This window comes from Lycium ferocissimum, chromosome 9 (genome assembly GCF_029784015.1).
Source record: "Lycium ferocissimum isolate CSIRO_LF1 chromosome 9, AGI_CSIRO_Lferr_CH_V1, whole genome shotgun sequence".
NCBI lineage: Eukaryota > Viridiplantae > Streptophyta > Magnoliopsida > Solanales > Solanaceae > Lycium > Lycium ferocissimum.
The window spans coordinates 28,404,498-28,430,727 of NC_081350.1; the positions used below are offsets into that span (position 1 = coordinate 28,404,498).

General features: G+C 36.7%; 2 protein-coding genes across 7 annotated transcripts in view; both read left to right on the top strand.

Annotated features, from left to right (window-relative positions):
* LOC132030143 (glycerol-3-phosphate acyltransferase, chloroplastic) overlaps nt 1-13,071 on the top strand; it is a 47,459-nt gene extending 34,388 nt beyond the window's left edge. The window contains exons 10-13 of one of the 3 annotated variants that reach the window (XM_059419645.1): nt 10,224-10,343; nt 10,420-10,530; nt 11,800-11,978; nt 12,084-12,380. In XM_059419645.1, coding sequence (XP_059275628.1) covers nt 10,224-10,343; nt 10,420-10,530; nt 11,800-11,934 — 366 coding nt within the window. In that variant the 3' untranslated portion in view covers nt 11,935-11,978; nt 12,084-12,380. Of the gene's footprint in view, nt 1-10,223; nt 10,344-10,419; nt 10,531-11,799; nt 11,979-12,076; nt 12,381-13,038 lie in introns of those variants that run through there. The other 2 variants (XM_059419644.1, XM_059419646.1) reach the window with 2 other exon arrangements.
* Nucleotides 13,072-19,631: 6,560 nt separating this feature from the next.
* On the top strand, nt 19,632-25,891 carry LOC132030145 (plastoglobulin-1, chloroplastic-like). Of its 4 annotated transcripts, none has more exons than XM_059419649.1 (5): nt 19,632-20,091; nt 20,482-20,689; nt 24,462-24,657; nt 24,866-25,179; nt 25,407-25,891. In XM_059419649.1, exons 1-4 carry the CDS (start codon nt 19,776-19,778, stop codon nt 25,172-25,174), a joined length of 1,029 nt encoding a protein of 342 aa, XP_059275632.1. In that variant the 5' UTR covers nt 19,632-19,775; the 3' UTR covers nt 25,175-25,179; nt 25,407-25,891. The 4 variants fall into 4 exon arrangements, with proteins under 4 accessions (XP_059275632.1, XP_059275631.1, XP_059275633.1 ...); XM_059419648.1 differs by having other exon boundaries at nt 25,481-25,891; XM_059419650.1 differs by having other exon boundaries at nt 25,331-25,459.
* The last annotated feature ends 339 nt before the right edge of the window (nt 25,892-26,230 follow it).

The following is a 26,230-nucleotide window of genomic DNA, read 5'->3' on the forward strand; positions in this document are numbered from 1 at the left end:
TTGTTGTGGTTGAATTCTACTGAGTTATGTGCTTTGAGGAGAAATATCAACTCTCCACAAAAAAATCATGCTTCCTCATCGATTTGGAATGACCCGTTTGGTTAAAATGCGCATAAACATGCTCCAAAAATCAAAGGCAACTTCACAATGTAGAAAAAGATGGCCAGGATTTTCAGCTTTTTTTTTTTACACATATAACATCTGTTAGATAGATGAATTTTCCTTTTCATCAAATTATTCTGAATAAGGCATGCCTCTTTCAGAATCGTCCAAGCTGAACAAATGACCTTGGGGGTAGGGGGGGGGTTTAGTTCTCCATATAAAATTCCAAGGCCAACTATCCACCATTTGATTCTGGGCACAGAGAGATAAGTATCTTGTCGTGACTGAGTATGGGCTATCTGGTTTTGTTCCCCATCTGATAGTGTCTGCTTCCTGCTCATGGATTTTGTAGCTCCCTAGTTTGGCCAGTGTTGACACCTAATTTTCACCTCATAAGACGCGTATTTTAATTCTCAAAATTCTCGAGTCAAAGACGGAGCAAGGATGCACCTTCAAAATTTTAAAATTTCACAATCCCGAGAAAATTGCAAAAATTGACATTTAATTAATTATTCTGTAAAAAATTGACAATTGTAAGAAAATTAAGAGTTATTTACTTTCATAAATATAATTAAAAAAGAAAGTACATATCCCACTCCGTTTAACTCGGGAAAATTGTTAATTAAAGACGACCTATAAATTACCGCTCATTTTTACCACATTTGTTTTCATTTTGTATGTATGCATGTTTCGTTTTGTGTTTAAAGGCCTTGGATGAAATGTGGGGTGATAGGGGGAAAAACTGGACAAAAAACGACCTCACTGCCCAAAATGTACTGCTAAAGGTGGGATTACGCCAAGCGGTGCCTCGGACCGCTTCCGCCGCCAACCACTTCTTTGGTGGCCGCCGTGGCGTGAATGTGGACCGTTATGATCGCAGGGCGCTATGGAAGGTGGAACCGACCGCCATAGCGGTCGACGATAAAGTTGGGGACCGGCCGCGGCCGGCCCTGGCGACCGTGCGCGGTCGACGTGGGGCTTGGAATGCGGGTTTTAAATGTCTTAGTTTTATTTTATCATTCATAACACCCCAACACACTTCCCAACAAACTCTTAGAGAGAATTGTCAAGCTAGGGCAAGACAATCATTTGAGGTAAGTTCCATTGCTTCCATTCTATCATTCCATTCCCCTTCATGATTATAATCATCTTCATGGGTCCTTAATGGTGAAATTGAATTAGAAATCCTAGAGTATTAATGAAACTTCTAAACTTGTTGGGTTATGATTATTACCGCTTAGTTATCATCTAAATGCGTTGGTTAGTTGTTCTTGATCATAAATTGAACATTTTGAGACATAAACTAAGTGATTGGAGACCTAGAATTCTATAAAAATGGTGTATTTGCCATGGAAAACTGCTTGTATGGGAATATTGATAGAATGTTGTTATAAATTGATGATTAATGATTACTAAGGGCCTAAATAGGTTGTTTATAACTAAATAGGTTGTTTATAACCTAGAAAATCATCCAACCCTTGGAATGGGGTAAGGGAAGGGTATTCTTGCGTTGGAACTTGCGATTGAGTATTATAACTCATTGGGCCCTCTATTTCTAGACTTTAAGCGTTCTGAGGCTTTGAGGAAAGGAAAGGCTGTAGCAGAGTGACTTGCATTGTTCCAGCTCTGCTTTGAGGTAGGTTACGGTTTAGCTTTGAGTTAGACTTTGGTTAGTTGAATGTATGTTTGTGATTTCATTAGGAGAAAGTATGTACGTATTCATTATATGGATGTCGTGTGGTTAAGCTCTTTTGTGTGTTTACGATTAATGTTATGTAGGCTTCGTGCCATTATTCGTGTGATTTAATTTGCGATGGTTGTATTGTGTGATGAGAAGTTAATATAGTCTTCCTCGAGGGTATTGTGACATGAAATGATGAGGTGAATATGGATAATGAGGTAAGAAACACTCCGTTCCGAAAAGGTATGACAAGGCACATGTGGCACAGATTATGGGCTCGTGGTGGAGGATAGTTTCGAAATGAGAGGTTTATTGTTATATCCCGTGTCCGAGGTTCGTTCGGAGTGGAGGTTGTGCCCTGTCCGAGGAGTGTTCCGAAACGAGTGGTAAATGGACACCATGGGTCCCCTGCAGGTCATGACTATTGAGCTATGGTATCATATAGCATGTGTGTACAGCGAGTGGGGTTATAGTGGTAAATTATTCTCCGTGTGTTTGACGTGTTTGTGATTCTTGGAAATTTGGTGATTTGTTGTGATTGCCCGTGGTTGACTTATTGTGATGTATTGATATTCGTGTATGATTGACTGGCTTGTTTATTTTAGTGATTTCATATGATATGCGTGATACTAATCTTAGTCCGCCTATGATGCCCTCTTGGCACATAGTGTTTGTACCGATACTACCTTCCGTATTCTTTGGGTGCGTATTTTGATATAGAGGCGCTCTTTCGTCCCTCACATCTAGCGTGGAGGATATTTGTCGGACGCAGATGCTCGCGAGCTCCTTCTCAAGCCAGGCCGCTTGAGGATCTTTTACTTATGATGTCTTTTCTCATTCTGGACATTATGGATATTTATTAGATAGATTTCAGTTCTTAGACGTGTTTTTGGCTTAGAGTCCTGTACGATGACTTTCGGATTTTGGGGAATTTGTAATAGTTAGACTTCCGCATTTGTTTTAGTATTTTATGGCATGACTTACCCAGTTTATTTGATGCGTGAATGAGTATAATCGTTGACTTGCTTAATATAAAATCAGACTTGAATGGATAGAGATCAAAATCAGACTTGAATGAATAGAGATCAAAATCAGACTTGAATGAATAGAGATCTTGTGTGTTGGTCGCCCACCAGATTTAGTTGCGCTTTTCTCGCTTATGCGGGTTGGGTCGTGACATTTTATCTTGTCAAAATATTACTTTACGAGGGCATTTAAGAAATTAATTTAAATTATATACTATACTTTTAAAAAATATGTGGTATATTTTTAAAGGGGGGAAGTAAATAATATACTTACCCCCCCCCCCCATTTATTTTCCTCATCGGGCCCGTCATTTTGTTTTTACCCTAAATGTTGCCCTTCTCTCTTCTTGAGAGAATTCAGTTGTGGCGCTAGGGTTCCACCACTAGCCACCGCCCCTCCACCGTGTTTCCACCCATTTTTAGCCTACAACGCGTATTTCCCCACCCTTTTTGTGGCGTGGGATGTCATGGGATGCCATGGGCGAGCCTTAAAGGCTTTAGCCATCTTGTGCTACCACACCACCCCAAAAAAAAGGGTGTGTGGTGATTTGCTCGACGGCTGTGATGTTGTTTGGCTATGTGTACGCCTTGGATGAGGTTTTAACGGTCCTATTTGCTTGTTTGTTGGTCTAATTTTATTATTTTGTGTGTATTGGGATACGATTTGCCATCTGGTATGTACAATCTGATTTCGTTTTGTTATTCCTTGTACAATTTGCAAAAAATTAGGGATTTTAGTACAATTTAGTACAAATGTGTTGTATTATTTTGTCATTACTCGTTTGAATTGGATTTTGTATGACGGGGTGGTGAATTTGGGGGGAAATCTGGTTGGAAAAACCTAGAATCTTCCATTTCCCTTAAGTTGATTTGCATGCTATGAATAGAAAGTATGTGTAGAAAATGAGAGGATTCCTTTTTTTTGAAAAAAAAAAAAAAAACCGACCACTACTATTCGACTGCTAGGGTTTGAGTCTCTTCATAATTTACCCAAAAAATATACTACATATATACCTACATTACCAATATATATATATATATATATATATGTGTGTGTGTGTGTGTGTGTGTGTGTGTGTGTGTGTGTGTGTGTGTGTGTGTGAATAGATATATTACAATATACTACTGTAATACATAGGATATTACCCGAAAATAATATATTTTATCTTGAAAATCAAGAAGAAAAGGTTTGCAAAAAAGGTTTTTGAGTGTTTGTTGTTGAAGACTTGATTCAATCTCCCCATTTGATCTTTGGGTTGCCTTTGTAAGAGGTAATATCTCTATACTACTCTTTATTTCGGTTTCAGTCTTTATATGAATTTAAATAATCACATTGTTGTTTAAATATGTGTTTTGAGCTTTATTTCACTGATTCAAATGCATTAATCCCTTAGTTTAGTTGATGGTAAAGTGTTGATGTTGCTTAAACTGCTATAATATAACTGGATTTTTCTGAATCATGTTGAGGTTTTGTTTTGTTGTTTTCCTCTTGGAATTTAGGAAATAAATGTGATATAAAGGATGGTTTTTTTTTGGTCTAGTCTTGTTGGATTAAGTTGTTTAAGGTTCCAGCTCTATTATATGGTACTGTTTCATTAAAAAGTTTAAGTGATTGGTCTTGTTCTTGTGATTTTTTTTTTTCATCATGTTGTGAGGATGGTCTTGTCTGATAATAATGGATCAATTTTGTCTACTAGTTTACTTGTTTGATATGGTTTTGGTCCTAGACATAGCTTCAGATTGGCTTTACTATAAAAGGCTTGAATCTTTTTCTAGAAATCTGTTAAGTCTAAGTTTTAGAAGTTAAATTTGATCCTTTTCCATCATTTGTTGGTTCTGAATCACTCTTGATGGTCTAACATTTTTTAAAAGGGGCAACTTAAGGTTCTGAAGCCTCATTGTTAGTTGAATTCTTTGAAGTCTTAAAGATTATTTCTAAACCTGTGTACATTGCTGATATTTACCTAGAATCTGCTTTAAAAGGAAAGAAAGAGGGTGTTTTTGCTTAAACTATTGTGTGTGGATCTCATTCTTGTGATAACAAGTTTTCTTTTCCTTTTATTAGCCATTTACCTAGACTATCATAGGAACTGTTATGTCTTAGTTTAGATTTTGAAGTGCTAAATAGGTAGGCTTCATGTACTCTTGTTGTTGAATAAGTAGAGGTATAAAAAGGGATTATTTTAACCAAACCTAGAAAGTAAAAAAAAAAAAAAGGCAGAACTTAGTAGTGGCTCGGTCCTTTGTTCTTTCCCTCTATGTGCTTGGTTTCTTGGAAACTTGATCTCTGATTAAAATTTCTCTTCCAAAACAGTGTTAGGAGTTGGTTAAGATTTAAACCTTGCTGAGCTTACTATCATTTGCTTTTAAGAAATTGAATAGGTGACTTACATGTGATATCTGTGTTGCTTACAGTTTGCTTGTTTCTTCTTGCCTAACATTATCACCTAATAGACTAAGAATAGGGATTCTAAACTAGGATTGAAGCTGTTTTAAGAAAACTGATGAGATACTTGTTTTTATAACACACTCCTTTGCTGATCACTTATAAAATTTGAGACTGCCTCATATGTTTCTCTTGTTCCTATTTGCTTGTTTAAGACTAAACTATGACCAAAATGCTATGGGGAACCTAGGATAGTGCCATGCCCTCTTTAATAGTTTTGAAACCCCTGGAATACTAAGTGCTTTTATGTGAATTTTTCCTTCTGACCATATTGGATTACAACCACTATTTATACCTATTTGACCTTTATTTGTAATCTTGACTCACTGTTTGGACCATATAATGATTTGAACTCTATCAATGACTTAAGATAACATCATGTACCTTTTTTTTTTACCCTATTCTAGACCTTTGAACCTGTCATTGCTCTTATTTGAAACTGCCTAGTTGCTGAATTCAGTGTAATCCTAAGTTGACTTATAGCTTGCACATGGAATAACACTATGCTCCTATCTCTTTCTTTTGGACTGTTTCATCTTGTATTGATTATCCTTTGCCTAGAATTCCTTGTTGTTTGTTTGATGTGGTCCTATTGATCTTATAATGGCCCCCTTTAACTTCTCTGTGAATTAGACTAAGCTAAAATTGTTTTGAGAATTTGCTAATTATTTTTGAAGCTGGCTATGAACTGAGATGACTTCTATGACTTGTGGGATTATACTATGATATGGAGAGTTTAACCGGGCTTGATGAACCTGATAAAATTGGATCTTGTTGAACTTAGTGCAAATGCTAAAACTGAAACAAAGACTGCTTTTTAAAAAACAATAGGTGTAGCAGCTGTCTACTTGCACTTATCTTGGTAGTTTGTTTATAGATTTCTAGGGTTCGTATATATGTCTCCGCACCTCTATTTGGTTGCTTGTAGCCTGGACCTGTTTAACAGGGTGTTTTTGAATTTTAGGCCAGTATCATGAACCTTTAATCATGGCTTAGGTTCCCATAGACCTGTGATGATTCCCATATGAGTTTCCTACTGTTTGAGACTTGTTCTGGTAACAGTTGAGTTATGGTTGCACTTGAGATGACTTCATGCTCCCTTTTACTCTCTTGTAGACTTGTTGGTCACATTTTGATTGCCCCTTATGTCCTAATGGGACCCTATTTGATCCTATAGCTGTATTGAACCTGTTTGTTTTAGTTCTGAGAATAAGACTAAGTATAAACTATTAGGCCCTATCACTGTCTTCGATGAGATTGTTCATATGCTAAGATAATTCTTGTGCTTAGTTGAGACTTTTGTAACCTATGATTGAACCTAAACTAGAGTTTAAGAACCTGGGGAGTATTTGCAAACCTGTGACCTATGTTGCTTGGTACTTGGACCTGTTCAGTTAAAATTGACTTGGAAAATAGCTTTAGAATTTCAACTTACTGCGGACCCGATCAAAGAATAAATAGGCTCTATGAATGGGCTTTTGGGCATTAGTTTAGTTTCTCATAAGTTGAAATGAGCTCTTGATTGGATATTTTAAAAACTCTGTCTCTTTTAATTGTTGATTCCCCTCTAAAAATTTAAGAACTAAAATCATGCGTGTGGGATTATGGTCTTAGCTTGTTTTCTCTCTTTTACACCTCTTAAACCTGCGTGGCTTTGCTTCCTTGCCCCTCCACTGTTAAAACGGCTTGCTCTATCACCTAAAAGTGTGTCATGCTCCCCTTGATTATGCTATGACTGTTTTTTCTGAATTTTGACACTTGATGTGCTTTTGTATTGCTAAACATCTGAATTACTTAAGACTGCTTGAATTCTTTGTTCCTGTGACTAGTTGAATCTTTCTGTGACAATCTTGCCTTATGTGTGTTGAGATTTGGCATTGAAGTTGTATACTGTAGAACTCTTACTTATTTGTTAGCTTTGACTGATAGTTAAATGCTTGGCTTTTTGAGAAAAAATGAGGAATTTCTTTTTAGAGGTTTGAACTTGTTAAGTGACCTGAATGTGATAGTTTAGAGTTAATGTTAATGAAAAATGTAGCGTATATCAAGTGTATATGGAGGGTATGTCCCCTTAAAGGGTTTTGCTCTTCATGGGAATACTAATGGTACGTCGCGTATATAATAGCTTTGACACTTAGAAAATTTGAGAAGAGAATGAGTTTGGGCCTGTTACTTGCGATTTTCATACCTGAGCCGCTATCACTGTTTTGGGCTTTCTTTTGCGATATTTGTGACAGTTTTTGAGTTGTTATCATATGGGCTTGGCCCAAATCTGATGTAATTCATTTTTTGGCATTGTAATAATTATCATAGCTCTTTAATTTTGTACTTAGTTTAATTTGTGAACGTATATTAATGTCATGTATGTCCTTTACCTCTCTGTCCATCCAAAATCCGTTGGTGTATCTAGATCGAGTCAGCCCAACTTGAAGCGAAATGGAGCATACGTTGGAATTAAGACGAACCCGATTGCATAAACACTTTTCTTTTAGGCTTGGTCGGCCCAAATTCTCTATCTCCTTTAATTATGCACTTTAAATTATTATTTGCGCAATTATTATGTCAATTGGAACCCTTATGAGATTGTCGTATTTTAAAGTCGCCAAAAATGAATTTACTACAAAAGTCAAGACTAATTTTGAGGCATCTATGCAAACTTGGGACTGATTTGGATAAAAGGACTAAAACTGCCGATTTTGCGAAATTGAGGACCAAATTGAACATTTATGAAACCCGTGGACTTATGACATATGGACTGATTTGGACCAATATTCAAAACTTGTGGGACTAATTGTGACTATTTAGACTTAGACTAAAAAATAAAACTTGGTTAAAACTTGACCAAAAAATAGAATAAAAAAATGGATTATATATGTAAAATATGATTAATATATGGACTATAATAGTACGCCTAAACTTATTTTCCTAAAAACTATTTTCTATACTTAAAAATATTTTTTCAAAACTGTTTTTTGGGTGGACTTACGTAGAGTCCTACTTAGGCTAAGAGCCTTCGGGTATTAGCCTAAGTGTTATAGTCTGACACCCTAAACGCTCAATTTTGGGCAAATTTTTACCACTTTTGTTTCTTGAAACATGGTATATTTCGCATGAATGACTAAAATCTTTTGTTTTGGAAATATAAACCGAAATAATTTTTTACCATAAACAATTTATATCAACAAAGATATACCATTAGAACCCGTAGGTCAACCGTATTTTACGGATCCTTAATACCGGGGTGCCTAACACCTTCCCCGGGGGATCACCAGAGCCCTTACCCATACTTTGGTTAGATTAGGATTCTTTTAAAATTTAACAGTTTTGAATGAATCCTTTTCGAACTGGTTTTCCTAATTTCCTAAAAATTAGGTAGCGACTCTAAAATAAGTCCATTTAGAGCACCATCCATTTAGAAGTATATTTTTTCTTTTTTCCCGGTACGATTGACAACCGTACTTCCCTGGGACACTTTCCTTTTTAAATGAGGCAATTGCAAATACGAATCGGAAAAAAATAGAACCGCTACACAATTATTTATATGTTTGTATTTTACGTTCTTGGTGGATTCAAACAAGTCATAAAGTCATTGCAATAATCAAGGAAGTTGTTGCAACAGATTCCTCACATGTTGGAAAAAAATCAAAAAGTTGTTGAGGTTTTCCTCACCGCTGCTACCATTATTATTACTTACAGGGTTGCAACCTCCTAGTCCAATGGTGGATACTTAAGCATTTAGATAGGAATGGCATGTCTACCCATCGAGATCCAGAAATTCAGAGAGGATGACTTGGGAGTCGCTGCTATGCCTTGTGGGGTTCAAGATAAGAAAGGATGGGCTCACATTTTTTCCAGACTGAGAGAAGAACATATCAGGTGGAGAGTACCTGATTTTCATTCCAAGACTGTTTGTGTGAAGAGCCGTAGGCGTCCATATCTACCGCTTATGGGCATTAGGGGAATCAGACCCTACGCACCATTGAGAGTACTTAGATAGTTTGGTATGAGACAGGTTATTCCGAATGTGAGTAATATGGGAGAGTTTGTACGAGATTATGAAGAAGGTCGCATCGAAGGTATAAAAGATGCTCCAAAAGATTGGAAGAATGTGATAAAGGAAGATAAGTTGGATGAAGATCCAAACAATCTAAGTCATGATGAAAACTACTACGAGTGGCTTAAGGTTGAACTAGCTGGTACCGCTATTCCAGGGTTGTATCTGTACAGAGTTCCCGTAGATAGGGAAGCCGCGAATGCAATTCAGGTTAGAAGAATGAAGCGACAAATATAAGGAAGAGAAATGGATCATCAAGCAAAAACAGAATATGGCCAAGAGATAATTAAGAGTTTGACAGACGAGGCAGATGCCTCATTGAAGAGCTTGAAATGGCTCGACACTTTTTTGAAGGAAGCCAGAATTTGGTGGCATTATTTGCCTGAAGTAACATTTAAGGGAGAGATTACTGTTTGTGTATCCTATTGAGATTGCATGGGTACATGCTATGGTTCACTGCTTCTTCCCATTCTGTATGTTCAGCAATAAACTTCTCCATTACATTTTCCTTGTGTTAATATTAGGGTGATGTTGGTAAGCTGTGATAATTTCTCTTTTTCTCTTATCTATCTATGATGTACAGTTGGTTTCAAAAGTTTTGGTATTTTTGCCTCACCATGATGCTTTAATTAAGAGACATTTTTCTTATTTAAATCTATTGTATCCAAATTAGCCAAGGATCCATATACGTAATGCCAACTAGTTGAGACTAAGCTAATTATTTTTTAAGGAACAGGTGTTTGGTTTAGAGAACTCATAATTTTCCTTAAAAAGGTCAAATATTTAGCAACGAAATGGACCTGAATGGATATAGAGGAATCATCTATCAGATTCCAAATTACCTGTGACTGATGGATAGTTGTAATTGATTATGAGAAGCTTGTCGTTGAATCATTTTGCTTGTCTTTCTTTCAGGCACCATTTGATGCTTCCGCGGGAGACAACATGAGGAGGCTTGTAGAACATGCTGGTGTCCCTGGTCACATTTATCCTCTAGCAATACTATGCCATGATATTATGCCCCTGCCGCCCCAGGTTGATCACTGTGCCAATTATGTTTGTTTCTGCAATGATTTTACGTTTCTACATATCCATGCTTGCTTACGTACAGGTTGAGAAAAATATCGGAGAGAAAAGAGTGATTTCTTTTCATGGAACTGGCATATCCGTGGCACCCAAAATTGATTTTCATGAGGTTGCTGGTGCTTTGGTAGACCCTGAGGTTAGTTGTTAAGGGGGTCCACTTTGGTTTAATTATTGTCAGCTCTTTTTGAACTAAATTCTGCAGCCTAATAAGATGTTTAGGAATATTTTTTGGGGAACTTGGGGAAATTTATTCTATTTAATAGAGAATGAAAGGAGAAGAAGGAAGGTTGGACAAAACTCTTTTTGCTTTCCTATTTGAGACCAAAATGAACATGTGATCTATTTGATATTTGCTAAGAGGCCCTTGTTCAACAGAATTTTGATTCCTTCAGTTGAGCTATTCTCTTATTGGTGGAGTAAAGCTCCAACGAAACTATCAATGCAAGTAAAGCGTTCATTTAACACTGTTTGATTTTATTCTTTTTTTGTCAAGTTAATTCTATAAACTGAAGCTAAATATGCATCTGTAGCTTGCTGATGATTGTTAGATCTGTCTCCAAATCAAAGGAAAAGAAAATGAAGTAACGATGGAAATTTTGTCATACTTCTTTACCTTTATAAATAATATGGAAACTTACCTTCCAGTGGGCCACAAAAATAAATTATTGTTTTCCATGAAATTCAAATGAATGAGGAATTTGCCAGTGTTGAATTATATAGGAAGTTGGTCGATGAGACTTCAGTTCCACTAGTTGGCAATGTAAAGCCTCCTTTAGGTGTAGACTGCCTTGTTCTGACTGTCCAACTTTTTGTCTGTGTTTTCTCCTTTTATTTTAAGCTACCTAAGCTGCTATACCTTGTGCTGTTAGTTTTTCTACCTCCGACTTTTGTAGTTTTAGTTTTCTGTTGCAAATTCTTCTCCTCTTCCCACATCCTTTCAGACCTTTAGCTCAAACACCTTCCTTTTGCCTCTCTTTTCTATCATTCAATAAAAAAGATAGTTTAACTAATTTCAAAGCCTTCAGACTGTAAGCTCAAACATTCTCCACTTGCCTCTGCTTCCTATTGTTCTCTAAAGGAAATGGTTTCACCAATTCGCACTATTCTAATGGTTTCACAATTCACACTATTCTTTCTTTTCACTGCAAGAATTCTCTTTAATTTTCTATTTCCATGGTTCTCCAGCTTAAATGTCCCATTTCATAGCCAAAGATTTGCATCTTGTGAGATGTTGGCACTTTTGTTTGCTTTCAACTGTCATCATTCAAAGCTGCTTAAGGAAATGCATTGTGGCTGGTCTTTTTGATTAAGGAAATTAGAGATGAATCCAAGGAAACTGCAGAAAAAGAACTTAATTGCATCTAAATAAGAAGGGTCTTAAGAGTAGATACCGTTCTTAATGCAGGCTAAGATGGTATATACAAAGGCACTTTATGACTCTGTAAACCAGCAGTACAACGTGCTAAATGCTGCTATACATGGCAAACAAGGACTGGAGGCATCAACTCCTAGCGTTTCATTATCACAACCATGGCAATAGCTTCTGTTCCAACTTTATTTTCCAAACCTTGTTGCTTTAGTCAGGTATGTACTTCACCCACAAAAGATCTGTTGAATAAATTTAAACATTTGGCTTGCGCCCTTGCGTCTCTGATTCTATTTTTTTGGGTATATATTACTAGTATGCAGGGTGTTTGTTTGGTAGTTATAATCAAATCAAAAGGATAACACTCACAACCCATCCACACACCACACTTGCATGTGGTTTGTCTATGCAGAGAGTTGTCCAGCTGAAACAAACAAGTAATTCTTGAAGTTACAGCCTACATAACCCGAAGGAATTTTTTTGGCAGGGCTTAGATATTCTTTTGACACGGATGTACAGTTGCCTTTACGTTGTATCTACTAAATGTGAGATCTAAATCTGTTAGTAATGATAGCTTTCAAGCACTGTCAATTCTGACCTTTTAAGGTCAAGTGTACGTAGTTATCCTAGATTGCTTTTCTTGCCTTTGATATGGTAAAATCCAATTTGTTCGAAAATATAATAAATGATGCTCTGCGATGGTTCTGTTTGTGTTGTAGTTTCTGTAATTGTGAGATGTTGTTTTATTTGATGCCGTCAAATGTAGTCAGCTTTAGTTTCTATGGTAGTAGCTATTAACCCTTTTCCTTTAATTGATTGGGGTCTCTAATTTTCTCTACAAAGAGGTATTTTCTCTACAAAGAAGTAAATGCATGATGCAGATATAACATCAATAATCTAACCTGAAAACTTTTGGCTGCGTAGTGGTGTAATGTTTGGGCCTTTTGGTCAAATTTGAGTTGCACTTTTATTTGATCGAGTATTCACCTTATCAAGCAAGTCGTTGAGGAATGGTAGCTACAAAATTACAATAATCCAATCGAACTCTCAATGAAAGAACTTGAGAAGAGACCCTTTTGGCATAATGCCTTATGACCCCCAATATTTGAAAAAATTCCCAAGATGCCCACAACAGCATGTGTATTGACAAGGGTTCTCATGGCTAATTCTATTTTCTCCTTTTTATGCCTGTTCGTAATCGTTCTCCATTTCCATTCCAGTAAATATCGCCTTGCCACTTTACATTCCTGTAGGTTTTCTTCTTATTTGTGTCAGCAGTGGACCCTTCTTCGATAACTGGCTTTTGCGTTTCAGTTTCAACGGAAGAGATTGTTTTGGTGAGGCTTTGGAAGAATAGCTCTATTGGAATGAAAATTTTTAGATATAACAAATACATAGAAGGGCAAAAATGCCCTTAACGTGCTATTGACATTCTACGATTTTCAATTATTTTCAGAAAGAGATGAGACAAGCATATCAATGTATTTTCAGAACTTGGTACCACTCGTAAATCGTCGATTGATCTTGACCGAGACCGACTGTATCTGTATTAAGCCTATTATTATTGAATTTGATCAATCGACAACTTACGCCTTGTATTATTTATTTCAAATTGTCGATTTTATTATGCCTAGTACATCCATGTATACTGGTACTCTTAGACAATATCAGAACTAACAAGAACATTCATGTGACAATATCATTGGTACTCCGAGAGAGTATATTTCAGGACTAACAAGGACATGCATGCATGTGACAATAAATTGGTACTCCAATATAAATTCAGGATTAACAAGGACATGCATGTGAATATAATACACTGCGTATAATTGAATCGAATATGTGAAGAGTATTTAATTGTATCAGACTCCATTTGTACTAATTTTTTCAGGAGAGGATAGCAGATATCGTAGAATTTTATGCGAATAAATTGATGAAAGTTACTAAATAAAAAAGAGATACGGAAATTTGCATGGTTTTGACTGCCTACACCTGTTGGTACAAGTGATGAGGAGAGCAAATTCATTACTATATCGTAGAAGTGCAAAATAGAGTATACAATTAGAGTTCATGTCTAGTTATCTCGTAAATAGACTAAGAGAATACATGCCGAAATAACTCAAAGTCAGAGGTTCACTGAAATCATTACTGGTTTCAATAATGGATTTCTACATCTATGATTGAACTTATCTAAGAAGAGAGCCTAATAACAGGGAATTCTGTCAACCTGTAAATCTTTTGCAATTAATTAAATGCAGAAGAATATTCACACCTCGTGCTTCATTAATAACTTCGAAACTCTTCCAAGCAAATTTTCAGAATGTCAATTGCACGTATTAATGAGAGCAATGCAAAATCTTGGAGTATTGCTTCAATCAAGAAAAAAAGCCACGACAAAAAACAATTAAAGCCACGTAAAAACAAGGTCCATTTCAAGAGGAACAAATGCCACCACTGACAAAAGCGATATGTTTGTTGCATGATGAGATCTTCACGGAATGTAAAATTTGTCTGCAACTTAAGTCTCTATGAGATATTCTTGGCACTCCTTTTATTTTTCTTCCTTGGTAAGTTTATTCAATATATATTAGTACTATTTATTTATATGATTATTCAACTAGTTAAAAAGCAAAGATATATGTCAATGAAATAAAATAAACGTTTTAGTAATTTTGAGCTATCCTTTTTAGAATTAAATGAACATTCTAGAATTATTCGAAATATTTTTCACTCTTCCATTTTCGCTATCCTTTATGTTTTCTGTTTTGTTTTTCATCTCAAACTTCATTCACATAAGTAGAAGAAAAATACGATTTAACGTTCTCCAAAATTCCAAAACCACAATTTCTAGCAACAACCCTAAGACTTAAATATATATTAAAAAAAGCCGAATACATCAATAACCCCCTTAAATAGGGTCGTACTTTTGTAACCCAAAAATAAATTTTTGGAACCAAAATAACCCATTAAAAAAAAAAAAAAAAGAAAAATAGGCTTTACGCACTGCATTACGTGCGTAAAAAGGACTAAGTGTAGTTTTACACTTGTCACTTTTACACACTGTGCGTAAAAGATCTTAAATATACGGGGCCTCCTTCTTCCCCACAACTGGTCCCCCACGATCAAAAGGAAAAAAAAAAAATCAGCCATTAAAGGTGCATTTCCGAAGTCCCACGCGATCAAAAATATCATTTTCTTGTTGATTTCCAACCAAAAAGCCAATATTTTTGGTATATTGAAGTTTAGGAACAGGTTTCTTCACAATAAAGCGGCGTATAATTCAATTCAAAAACTCAAAATCAAAACTTCAATCTAGGTATTTTACTACGATTTTTCTATTACATTATTAACCTAAGCATTAGTATTGTACGAAAAAAAAAACTTTTTCGCACTTTTTTTGTGCGCAAAATGGCTGTTTCTGCCCGTTTTTTCATTTTTTTTAAATTTTTTTTATTTGTTTATTTGTTGTTAATTTGTTAATTGTTTATTTAGTATTTGTTAATTGTTAGATTAGTTATTTCAATTGTTAGACTAGCTAATTATTTATTTAGTTTTTGTTAAGCCAATTATTTATTTGTTAATAATTTGTTAATTATTTGATTAGTTACTTAATTGTTTATTTATTAATTATATGCTAATAATTTGTTAATTATTTGATTAGTTAGTTAATTTTTTTATTTATTAATTATATGCTAATAATTTGTTAATTATTTGATTAGTTAGTTAATTGTTTATTTATTAATTATATGCTAATAATTTATTAATTGTTTGATTAGTTAGTTAATTGTTTATTTATTGATTATATGCTAATTGTTTGCTAGCTAATTGTTAATTTTTTGATTTGTTAATTATTAATCTTTATATCTTTAATTGTTAATTTATTTATTTGCTAATTAGAAATTGAAAATCGTTAGTTTAGGATTCAATCCTTTGTATAATTTCTCGGTAAAAGATTACATAACTAATACTACGTATTAGAGCTTAATTAAAAAAATAATGGTTAATTTAAAATGCGTAAAAAATATACCACTTTAATCCTTACTTCATGTATTAATGATTAATTTAAAATGCCTAAAATAGATAGAACACTTCCATGGAGCCGGGGTCCTTCGACAATAGAGGGGTACTTTATCTACAGCATGAGCATAGGTCCCAGTATGTATGGGATGCACTGGTATCCTCTAGTAGAGTGGTCCATACCCGTTCGGGGGAGTTAGCATGGGATATTCTAGAGGTTATTCCCATACATCCTCGTGTTTTAGATATACTACGTCGGGACGGTATCTACCGGTGCATCGAGGTTGGTCGGCTTGTGCACGATAGGGCTCTAGTGACGGCCATGATTGAGCGGAGACCCCGTACGTTTCATCTCCGCACTTGGCGAGGCTACCGTCACCCCTGCCCGGGGATGTCGAGGTGATTTATGGTGCACATATTGATGGACGAGGCATTGTATATAGTGGAGCCTCCGCCGTACCGTCGTATCCCCGGATGTTGACTAGGCTCACTAGTTTCGTGCCTCGTGGAGGGATATGCGTGGACGGAGTCAGTTATTGCGGTCCTCCCTTCATGCTCACTTGCGCCTCGTACATCTGCAGCATCCGATTGGCGAGGCGACGCCTCAGGTTGATGTTAACCGACGTGCTCACTTATATCTTTTCATCATATTCGGGAGCATCATGTTCCCGAACACGTAGGGTGCAGATATGAGCATGAGGCATCTGCTCTTTATTGAGGATCTAGACCAACTGGGATGTTATAGTTGGGGTGCCGCTGTCTTGGCTTACACGTACAAAGGATTTGATCGAGCCTCTATGGGCGAGAGGCTTGAGGTCGCTACATTTAGCCCTCTTCTTCAGGTAATATATTTAAGTGTGTGTAATAAAACACTAAATATATTTTTTCGAAACGACGACTCATAAATAATTTTTTTGATGATTATGACAGATATGGGTGTGGACTAGGTTGAGACCTTTTCAGCCCATAGCTACTCACCCTCCCGATGACTATGTTTCTGAGGATATGCCATACGCGCGGAGATGGTCGCGAGGCGTACCGCAGAGGGTGTGGAGACGCACTATGTCATTCTCCCATTTAGGGATCAGTTAGACCGCATGACGGCGCCCGAGGTAAGTTTTTTTTATTTAACATTAGTTTGTTATTTTTGTTAGTCTTTTATTGTTAACTAGTTGAATTCTTTTTATAGGCTTTCATATGGACGCCGTATGATCAGATTTTGGGTCGTACGGCGTTTTGTGGGGGCTGGTGAGCACGTGTGGATGGCACGGTGTCCGTTGATCCATATGGACATCATTGAGCATCACGCGCCCGACCGCGTGTTACGGCAATTTGGGCGTGTACGAACATACCCGCGGCTACACGTTGGGAGCACACCCACATACCGGGGACAGCGTTCGATCGACGGTGCGACACGCACGAGCGCGTACGCACCGGGAAGTCGATGCGTGGAACACGAGGATAATGACTCTACGGGTGTCGGACATAACACTCGGTCCGCAGTACATGACGTGGTACATGCATATCACTCGCTCCTTGATTACCAACCCCTCAACGCCGCGTCCTGATGGCCGGGGATATGCATCACTCTCAGGAGCGTATGAGGCGCTGGTAAGTTTTATTAGTCTTAAACTTAATCCATCGTCTTATTATGTATTACTTTACGAATTTATTCAATTCTTAAAATTTGTAAATATATGCAGCTACGGATGACTCTGATGATAAGCCATGAGAGCATTCCCCGTACGGAGTCCATCGACGACGAGGATAGCCGCATATGCGGCACGGATAGTTCGAACATCGGGACACCTTTGGTATGACACGGGCACAGGAGTGGCATCGTGTCGATGAGGATGTTCCAGAGGGTGGTAGGGCTAATAGAGGTGGTCGGGCTGGTAGAGGTGGTCGGGCTGACAGAGGTCTAGTAGATGAGCCTGACGATATAGCTCGTCAGGCTTCGTCGGCTACAGATATCCCGTGGACTTCTTCTTTCAGGCCGTCGACTTCACAGAGACCTGGATATACGCCAGAGATGTTCGCACATTATGATCCTTGGTCATCATTTCCGCAGGTGCTAGTTAGTGATCTACATATGAGAGACGGAGATGAGGACATAAACTTGGATATTATTTTCGATGACTACTTTCTTCGTCCTACAGCCAGGCTTACGGCACCATCTGCATCTCGGCTCCGCGGGCCGCTCAGGAGCCCTCTCACATGCCATCTCAGGAGCCCGTCGACACACAGGTTTATTTTTTTATAATAAAATAATATATTAATTAATTATTTTATTAATCTAAACTCATCTCAGGAGCCCGTCGACACACAGGTTTATTTTTTTACAATAAAATAATATATTAATTAATTATTTTATTAATCTAAACTAAATTATTTACATGTATTATAGGTTCATTCTTCTGCGCTTTGGGACCGTCTCCTCTTGTTCCGATTGACCGTCTCCCACCTCTAGCTACGCTCGGGTAGCGCTCGGAGAGGCGAGTTGAGGGAGCCAGCTAAGGAGCCCTCTGACCAGGCATCTCAGGAGGCCGTCGACACACAAGTTTGTTTTCTTTATAAAAAAATAATTTATTAAATAATTGTTTATATGTTATTTCATGTTTAGTTAATGAAACATTAAATTGTTTATATGTTATTTCAGGTTCATTCTTCTGCTCCTGTGGTCCTGTCTCCTTCGATTGAGTCATCTCCTGAGGCATCTAATGAGGCTACTCAAGTGGAGACCACCGCCGTCTCCCACAGGAAGCATATTTTCACCCAGGGCCTGAAGAAGGGAAGAAAGGATGATCATGGCATAAGTCATCCTGTCATTAAGAGGAGGAGAGAGGATCATGATGATAGTGAGGGTGGTGGGGTTAGGAGGATCCTTAGGCCTTAGGAGATTATGTATTTATAAATAAAATGTACATTTTATGTTAATGTTATATATATTTTTGGGTATTATTTTTTTAATGATAATTAGTTATTTTAGTATTTATTGTCGATTAATAATAACTCGTGCGATGTCCTATATTAATTAGAACCCTATAACGACGATCTAAATGTATATATATAACAAGTTTTCAAACTTACTTCGAAAGACTTTACAACCCCTAAAACGACGATCTAAATGTATATGTATACTTGATGTAATGAGTCGATATTATTGTACACTAAAAAAAAATATTAAGTTCTATATAAAATACTTATATTATGTGTTTTGAAAGGTGACTAATTTTCGGTCAAAGTATGAAAAAAAAGCTTAATTTTGAGTTTGATTTCCAAAGAATAAAGGCTGGGGTGGGGGGGGTGGGGGGGGCGAGGGGGTTTCACGCACAGATTCTATGCGTGAAAGGACCAAACTGTAAATGTACACTTTGGTCCTTTCACGCACAGAAGCCTACTTTGATTCTTTTTTTTTTTAACAGGTTAGTTTGGTTCCAAAATTATTTTTTTGGGTTAGAAAAGTTCCGGACTCCCTTAAACATGTATGTATATTACATTTAGACACTCTACGTAGTAACTTTGACATGTTCTAATTGAACGCCTAAGCACATGATAAAATGTTACTATTAAATACTTCCAACGAAATTTTTTTGCACGTGCGTTTAAGCGTCCATCACGTAGATAATCTAACTAATTAATATAAGTCACATCTTTAATTATTCACATTAAACTCAATAGGCAGTAAAACTTCAGACATTTGTCAACTTATTGAAACATGTTATCATATGTCAAAGTGAACAAATCTTATTTCAAGCGCCTAAAAGAAATTTAGCGATAAATTTAATCGTTGTCAATGACAAAAATAAAACTAAAAAAGCAACCAGTCATGGGTCACTTCAAATTTTGTGAAGCAGAAATTTAATTCAAATCAACGTGCATAAAAACGTGGCAAATCCACCTCCACCATTCTATAAAACCAACGGTTTCAAATCCGCCACTTCCACCATCATCTCCACCGTCCACCACCACAAAACACTCCTCCAAAAATCAAAAATATGTCCACTCTCTCCAATCCTCTAATTTTCACCGTAAAAAACCCCAAAATCGCACTTAAACCCCACAATTATCTTCTTTCTTCAATTCCCACCCCTAAGTTTCGAAAATATCCCAATTTCTCAGTTCGATCATCCAATGACCCGGAAAAACCGACCTTTATTACACCGGACAGTTATAACAAAGCTGACAATAAAAAGGCTGAGTCCGTTGATGAATGGGGAGAGAAGTCGGAGCCTGAGCCCGACCCGGTTACGAAGTTATCGGATTCGGATCCTCCCATGTATGAGGATGAGTGGGGTAACGGCAGTGCAGGTAGTAGTGTCAATTGGACGGGTCAAAATGGACTGAATTAATAAATAGGCGGTCAATAATCCAGCTAAAGTGGGTTGGCGACTTGGCCCAAACGTTATTTGGGCTGAAATGAGGGTTATAAGCCAACCCGCTCGATTCTTGCTAAGTTTTAATTTTCCTAAAAAATATTATTTTTGGCTTTATATAGCATATCAAATAAAAAATATTTTCTTGAAAATATTTAGACAACATTTCTCGGTGAGTAATTTGGGCTTCATATCACCACAAGTTTTGTTGGGCTGAAATGAAATGAGCTGAGCTAATAAATGGGTGGACTAATAATCCGTCCAAACTTGGGTGGATTATGTTTTCGATTATGTTTTCATGGGCTAATTTTAACACCTCTAAGTGCAGGGGTTGATGTGAGTGTTGGAGAAGATGAGAAGCTTCTAGAACTTAAAAGGTGTTTGGTGGATACGGTTTATGGGTCGGATTTCGGGTTTCGGGCTTCATCGGAGGTTCGGGCCGAGGCTTTGGAGTTTGTTTCTCAGTTGGAAGCAGCTAATCCTACTCCAGCACCAAATGAGTGTCCTGAGTTGCTTGATGGCAACTGGATTTTAGTGTGAGTTTTTAATTCGCTGCTTGATTCTTTGGTTATTCTATGTGGCACCGTTTGATTTGACACGAAGTTTAACAGAGGAGGAAACACTTTTGAAATTGTGGTCTAAAACAAATCTTGGGTGGCTATAATCATTCCATTAAGGTAAAAGAGGAATTTTAAAGTTAAGTTGTTTCTAATTATAGAAATGTGACATTTATTCTGGACAAGACTAAAAAGGAAAGGGTGCCACATAAGGACAGAGGGAGTTCTTTTTTTGACTTTGTTTTCTCCATTTATGACCTTTTCATTGTTATGTAGGTATATTTTCTGTAAGCATGCTGGCTTTTGTTTGTGGAAACAATGAGTGGTTTTCTAGGACAGTGCGAATTACAATTTCTAACAAATTGATATTCGTCTCACAGGGGGCTTCTATTAAAGGGTAATTGGTAGTTTCCGGTAGTCAAATTTACCTGGATTTCATTCATTATGGGAAAAAGGGGTTGATGGTATCGGTTGTGGCATGCTTATCTTGAGCATTGACACCACAGAGCAAGTTGCTCTCCCCCAATTCCAGGTGCATGGTTAGAAGTTAACCGTAAATGTGGGCATTGCACCAAAGCAGTAAAGAAGAAAGCTAGAACTGTATGGTGGGAGTTCATTATACAATCGGGATAGGTACATCATAACACTTTAAAAGAGGGAACTTGAAAGTTGAGATTGGCCTTCAATAAGAACCTTATGAGGTGAGCTGTTACTTGTCTATATGCTTGCTTTCAGCTGTATCCTTCAGTTGTTACCCACCGTAGTTAGAAGACCATATCTTCTTCGGTTCTTCCTGTAATGACATGCCTTGGGGTTTAATTCCGAGAATTCTATAACTATTTACCCTGTTAATCTGGGAATGTTACTTCGGACTATGTACATTGTTTAACTTTGCAGGGAAATACTTGCTCTCTCAAGTATTTTCCAAGAATTCAAGACAAGACGAGCCAATGCTTCTAATATATCTTAATCTTGATTTGATGTCTTTTCAACTAAGTATCACATGTCAACTAAATAATTGTCTGCAAACCGTAATATGAAATATATTTTAATCACATTTCAACTAAATAATTGTCTGCAAACCGTAATATGAAATATATTCTAATTTTCTTCTTGCCCTTTTGGCTAGTCAAACTAGGATCTATTTAAGAGTGCAGGAAGTACTGGTCGAAAATTTGGAGTAGTAGGTGGAGCTTGATTTTACGATTCACATTCATTCTATGGTTTTCACATTTGAGTTTAAAGCCTCCCGGTTGCTGCTTCTATCTTGAAAGGGAAGTTTCACTTGGCTTTCCTCCCGTAAAATTCTCTTCAACAACTAATAACAATGTTACCACTAAACCTACGATTAAGATTTTCTTTATCAAGCCTTTTCTCTCTTCTAAAGTTAAACATTTTTCATTGTCTACTCATACCCATATCTGTTCTTATACCATACCATAGGAACAATTTAGGGCCAAACTTGCTTTTATATTATACTGAGTTATTAGCTCCTCATAAAGCATAGGACCTAACCATTAGGGCATTGGTTGCATAATATGACTTTTACTTCTCATACTGTTACTTTATAGATGGTCATGACTGCATTTTTTGGGGCTTCCTTCTCGAAGCAAGTTTTTGAAAGGAACCAGCAGTTTGCCCCCCCCATATTCTCCACCTTCCAAAGAAAAAAAAAAAAAGCACTGCTGTCTATAGTTCCCAAATTTCTTCTCGTTTGAATCAACTTCCTTTAAACTTTCGAAAGAGGGAAGGGTTTTAAGTTTTAACTAACTTCCTATAAAGGGGGATTATCTTAATGGTATAGTTGTTTGTTCTCATCGCCAGCATAACTCTTATGTTTTGTTGTTGTTATTATTATTATTTCCCTAGTTCTACTGGGAAGTGGTGATAGACTGGTTCTAATAGTTTTGAAGTATAATTTTATAGGATTTGATCTATGATCTTAAGATTGCTGACATTTACTATCATGGTTCACATATCACAGAATTAAATCTGAAGGTTGAAGATATGCTTTTTAAGACAATATTTATACTAGAGTTCCTGTTCAGAGTTTATTCTTCTATAGCATAGAGTAGGAAAACTAAATTGGGGCATGAATGTCGATGATACTTTGTGTGACAGAGAATTGCTATGCTTTATTAAAAGTTTATTGCGTCATATATTTCTTTTAAAGATTTTTCCAAATCCCTAATCATTTTCCCTTTCCTTATCAACAACAACAACAACAACAACAACCCAGTGAAATCCCACAACGTGAGGTCTGGGGAGGGTAGAGTGTACGCAGACCTGACTCCTACCAAGGTAGGACGGCTGTTTCCGAAAGACCCTCGGCTCAATAGAAAGCATAAAAGCATAAAAGCATAACAAGAGGTCAGATAAGGCCAAGAGATTATCAAAAAACGGATTTTTCTTATCAAAAAACGGATTTTTCCAAATTCTTATTGAATGACCTGTCTTTAGGGCATTGTCATATTTCAAATGGTTCCACAAACAGCCTGTACTTCTAATCGACCACTCTCTTCTCTAAAATGTTGGAGCTTACTTCTACTATTACCTTTTAAGCGAGTAGGCTTTGTGGATGTTGGATGGATTTCCAAGCCTCACATCATTCCTTTTCATCGTCAGACCATGGACAAAGTCTTCTCGACGCTTACAACCCTCATTATGAATCCTAACAAAAACTTCTTTTGAAACTGAAAGAAGAGCTGGAGGACCCTAACAAGAAATTATGATCGATATTGCATATATTCACATTTTGAATGGTCTGCAAACAGCCTTCTGCTTCTAACTTCTACCATTCCATGACAGTATTCTGTAAAAATTTGAGCCCACTTATAGGAGCTTCTATTTTTTCTAAGTAGGCCTTGTTGACGTTGGATGGATTTCCAACCATTGCACCATCCCTTTCATTGTCAAACCATAGAGGAATTTTTAACAACAGTTAGAACACTCTGTAGTCTTTCGGGTTCCTGACAAGAGATAATGATCTATATTGGCATTCGAGATTCCTAAGAAGAGACTATGCTCTATCATCAAACTTCCTCTCTGTAGCTTCTGAAGCTTTATGTCTTTTTTATGTGAGCATGAGTTGCCAATGCCTAGCAACAGCTGTACAAATATTTGGTTGGTGCATCTGGAACTGTGCTCTAATTTCACCTGGTACAATTATTCAAATGAGAGTTAACTTATCTTTCTTTAGTAACATAGCCAAAAGTTTGCTTGACAAATTTGTATTTTGTATTTATTGAGATATGAAAAGGGCTTTTTGAAGTAATTTTTGTGATAGTGTTAGTTAAAAAAGTTTCACCATAGGAAGTGCATATATTTTGGACAGCCAAAAGGTCAGTATAGTGAATCTAAAAATGAAATTTGAAATGTAGTGTGTAGTCTGGATTTTGATTTGGGCCAAGAATCTCTGTAGATAAAGATCTTCGCTTCTGTTGTTGCGATTTTAGTTGGAAGAAAGGTCCAGACTTGCCTATATGACTTGGCATTGAACTGGAAGACTGTAGCTCTATGCCTCAATATGAAAGGTGCATATTTGTTAACTGTCACGTACCAAGTTCCCAAGTGTTAACTGGGTGCTGCATTGCTGATAATAGTTTCAATGAAATAATGCAATCTTACCTTACTGTTAACACTGAAGAATGTGATCTCTTGTAGTGAAATTTCATGCAGAAACTGCTTTGAAGTAAATGCTAAATGATGTATTTGCAGCAAACAATCTTATATTTCTTCCTCAATGTGTCAGGTTCACTGCATTTTCTGAGTTGTTACCTCTTCTTGCTGTGGGCAACATACCTCTGTTGAAGGTAGAAAAGATTAGCCAAGACATAAATTCGAGCAGCTTGACTATAGAGAATTCGACTACATTATCAAGCCCTGTAGCCACCTTGTCTTTTAGTGCTACTGCCACTTTTGAAGTTCGAAGCCCCTCTAGAATACAGGTACCTTTTTCAACTACAATCTAATTTCTTTAGAAAGGTACTTACAGCAATATCCTGCGCAAAGAGAAAGAAGTTGAGTTAGTAGAGGAACTAATTGTGTAAAATATCAGGAAATTGTAGATTGTTTTCTTGAGAAATTTTCGCAGGGTATTTTGGGGGATATTTCAATTTTCCTTCCGTATTTGGCTGACAACTACTATTTTTGCAGGTTGAATTTAAGGAAGGGAACTTTAAACCTCCAGAGATAAAATCAAACATAGATCTGCCGGAAACTGTGGATGTGTTTGGGCAAAAGATTAGTCTCTCTCCAGTACAACAATCTCTAGGTCCTCTGGAAAATGCTTTTGCAGGCATAGCACGAACTCTTTCTGGTCAGCCTTCTCTCAAGATCCCAATTCCAGGCGAAAGGACAAAATCTTTCCTTCTCACGACATACCTTGATAAGGATATGCGGATCTCCAGAGGAGATGGTGGGCTTTTTGTACTAGTTAAGGAAGGGAGTTCTCTTCTATATTAGTAGAGGTACCCATCATCCTGTCTTATGATTTACAGAGTTCTTAGCAATGGCGGTGGTATCTACTGCTACATCGATTTAGTGCAGAATGTAGTATTTAATCCACCTTAGCTGTAAAGTGATACACGTCTTTATTTTATTAATAAGATTCTATTATAGCTTTTACTTGCAGATTGAAGGTGGCAAGAAAAAATATCCACATGAAATTTGATTTATATTTTTGATATCCTCGTAGAATTTGGATCGAGCAGTTATGAGAGCCTACATTGCTCTGCTTTCTGTTGATGTCAAATTTGTGTCCGATTGCAGAATGGTAATCTCACTTTTGTTAAAGGTGGATACTCTTTTGGGGAGGGAACATGTTGGAATGCTTGAGTATTGGTACTGAATTATCTCAGGATCAAGCTGAGAAATTACTTTAAACAGGTTAAGCCCGAATCACCATTATCCAGTGTTAGATAATGTAAAATTTGTTATAGTTGAAGGGCTGCTGAAATAAAATGTAATAGCTTTGGATTTCCAAATTTCGAGTATTTCATCATTTGGAGGTCAATCAGTAATTTCAGCTTATCTGGAAAGAAGAAAACTTACAATTACATTTCATATACATGATAATTGGTAACTACTCACGAAGGATGCCCTTCTCACTTGTTTTAGAGAAGACTGCAAAAAATAGTTGCCTTTCATAATACATGTCTCTCATCTTTCACTTGGATTTAATATACTGACAGTGCAGAGATTTTTTTAATACATATTAATGTAAATTAACTTGTTATAGCAGGTTAGTTATCATTACTAGGTTATTAATTGATTTTATTATAGAGATTTATCTGCGTGATCGAAGTGATTAGATTGTAGAGATAACTTCTACGCAGTGAGTGCGTAAAACTTAAACTCTATGCACTTAGCTATCAGAGTCGGCCTTGAAAGTCTACTTGATGAAAGTTGAACTTTTCTTTTGTCCCCAAATTTAGATGGGAAAACTACATATATATATACATGTTAGGGAGAAATATTTACGAAACGTAACGATAGTTTCCTTATTTAAAAACATAACGA

What these genes read in the sequence shown, in the direction of transcription:
- LOC132030145 (XM_059419649.1), top strand. Translation starts at nt 19,776, where the DNA reads ATGTCCACTCTCTCCAATCCTCTAATTTTCACCGTAAAAAACCCCAAA. An exon ending in GGGTAACGGCAGTGCAGGTA is followed by an intron (nt 20,092 to 20,481) that starts GTAGTGTCAATT and finishes CTCTAAGTGCAG; the next exon opens with GGGTTGATGTGAGTGTTGGA. An exon ending in GAAGCCCCTCTAGAATACAG is followed by an intron (nt 24,658 to 24,865) that starts GTACCTTTTTCA and finishes CTATTTTTGCAG; the next exon opens with GTTGAATTTAAGGAAGGGAA.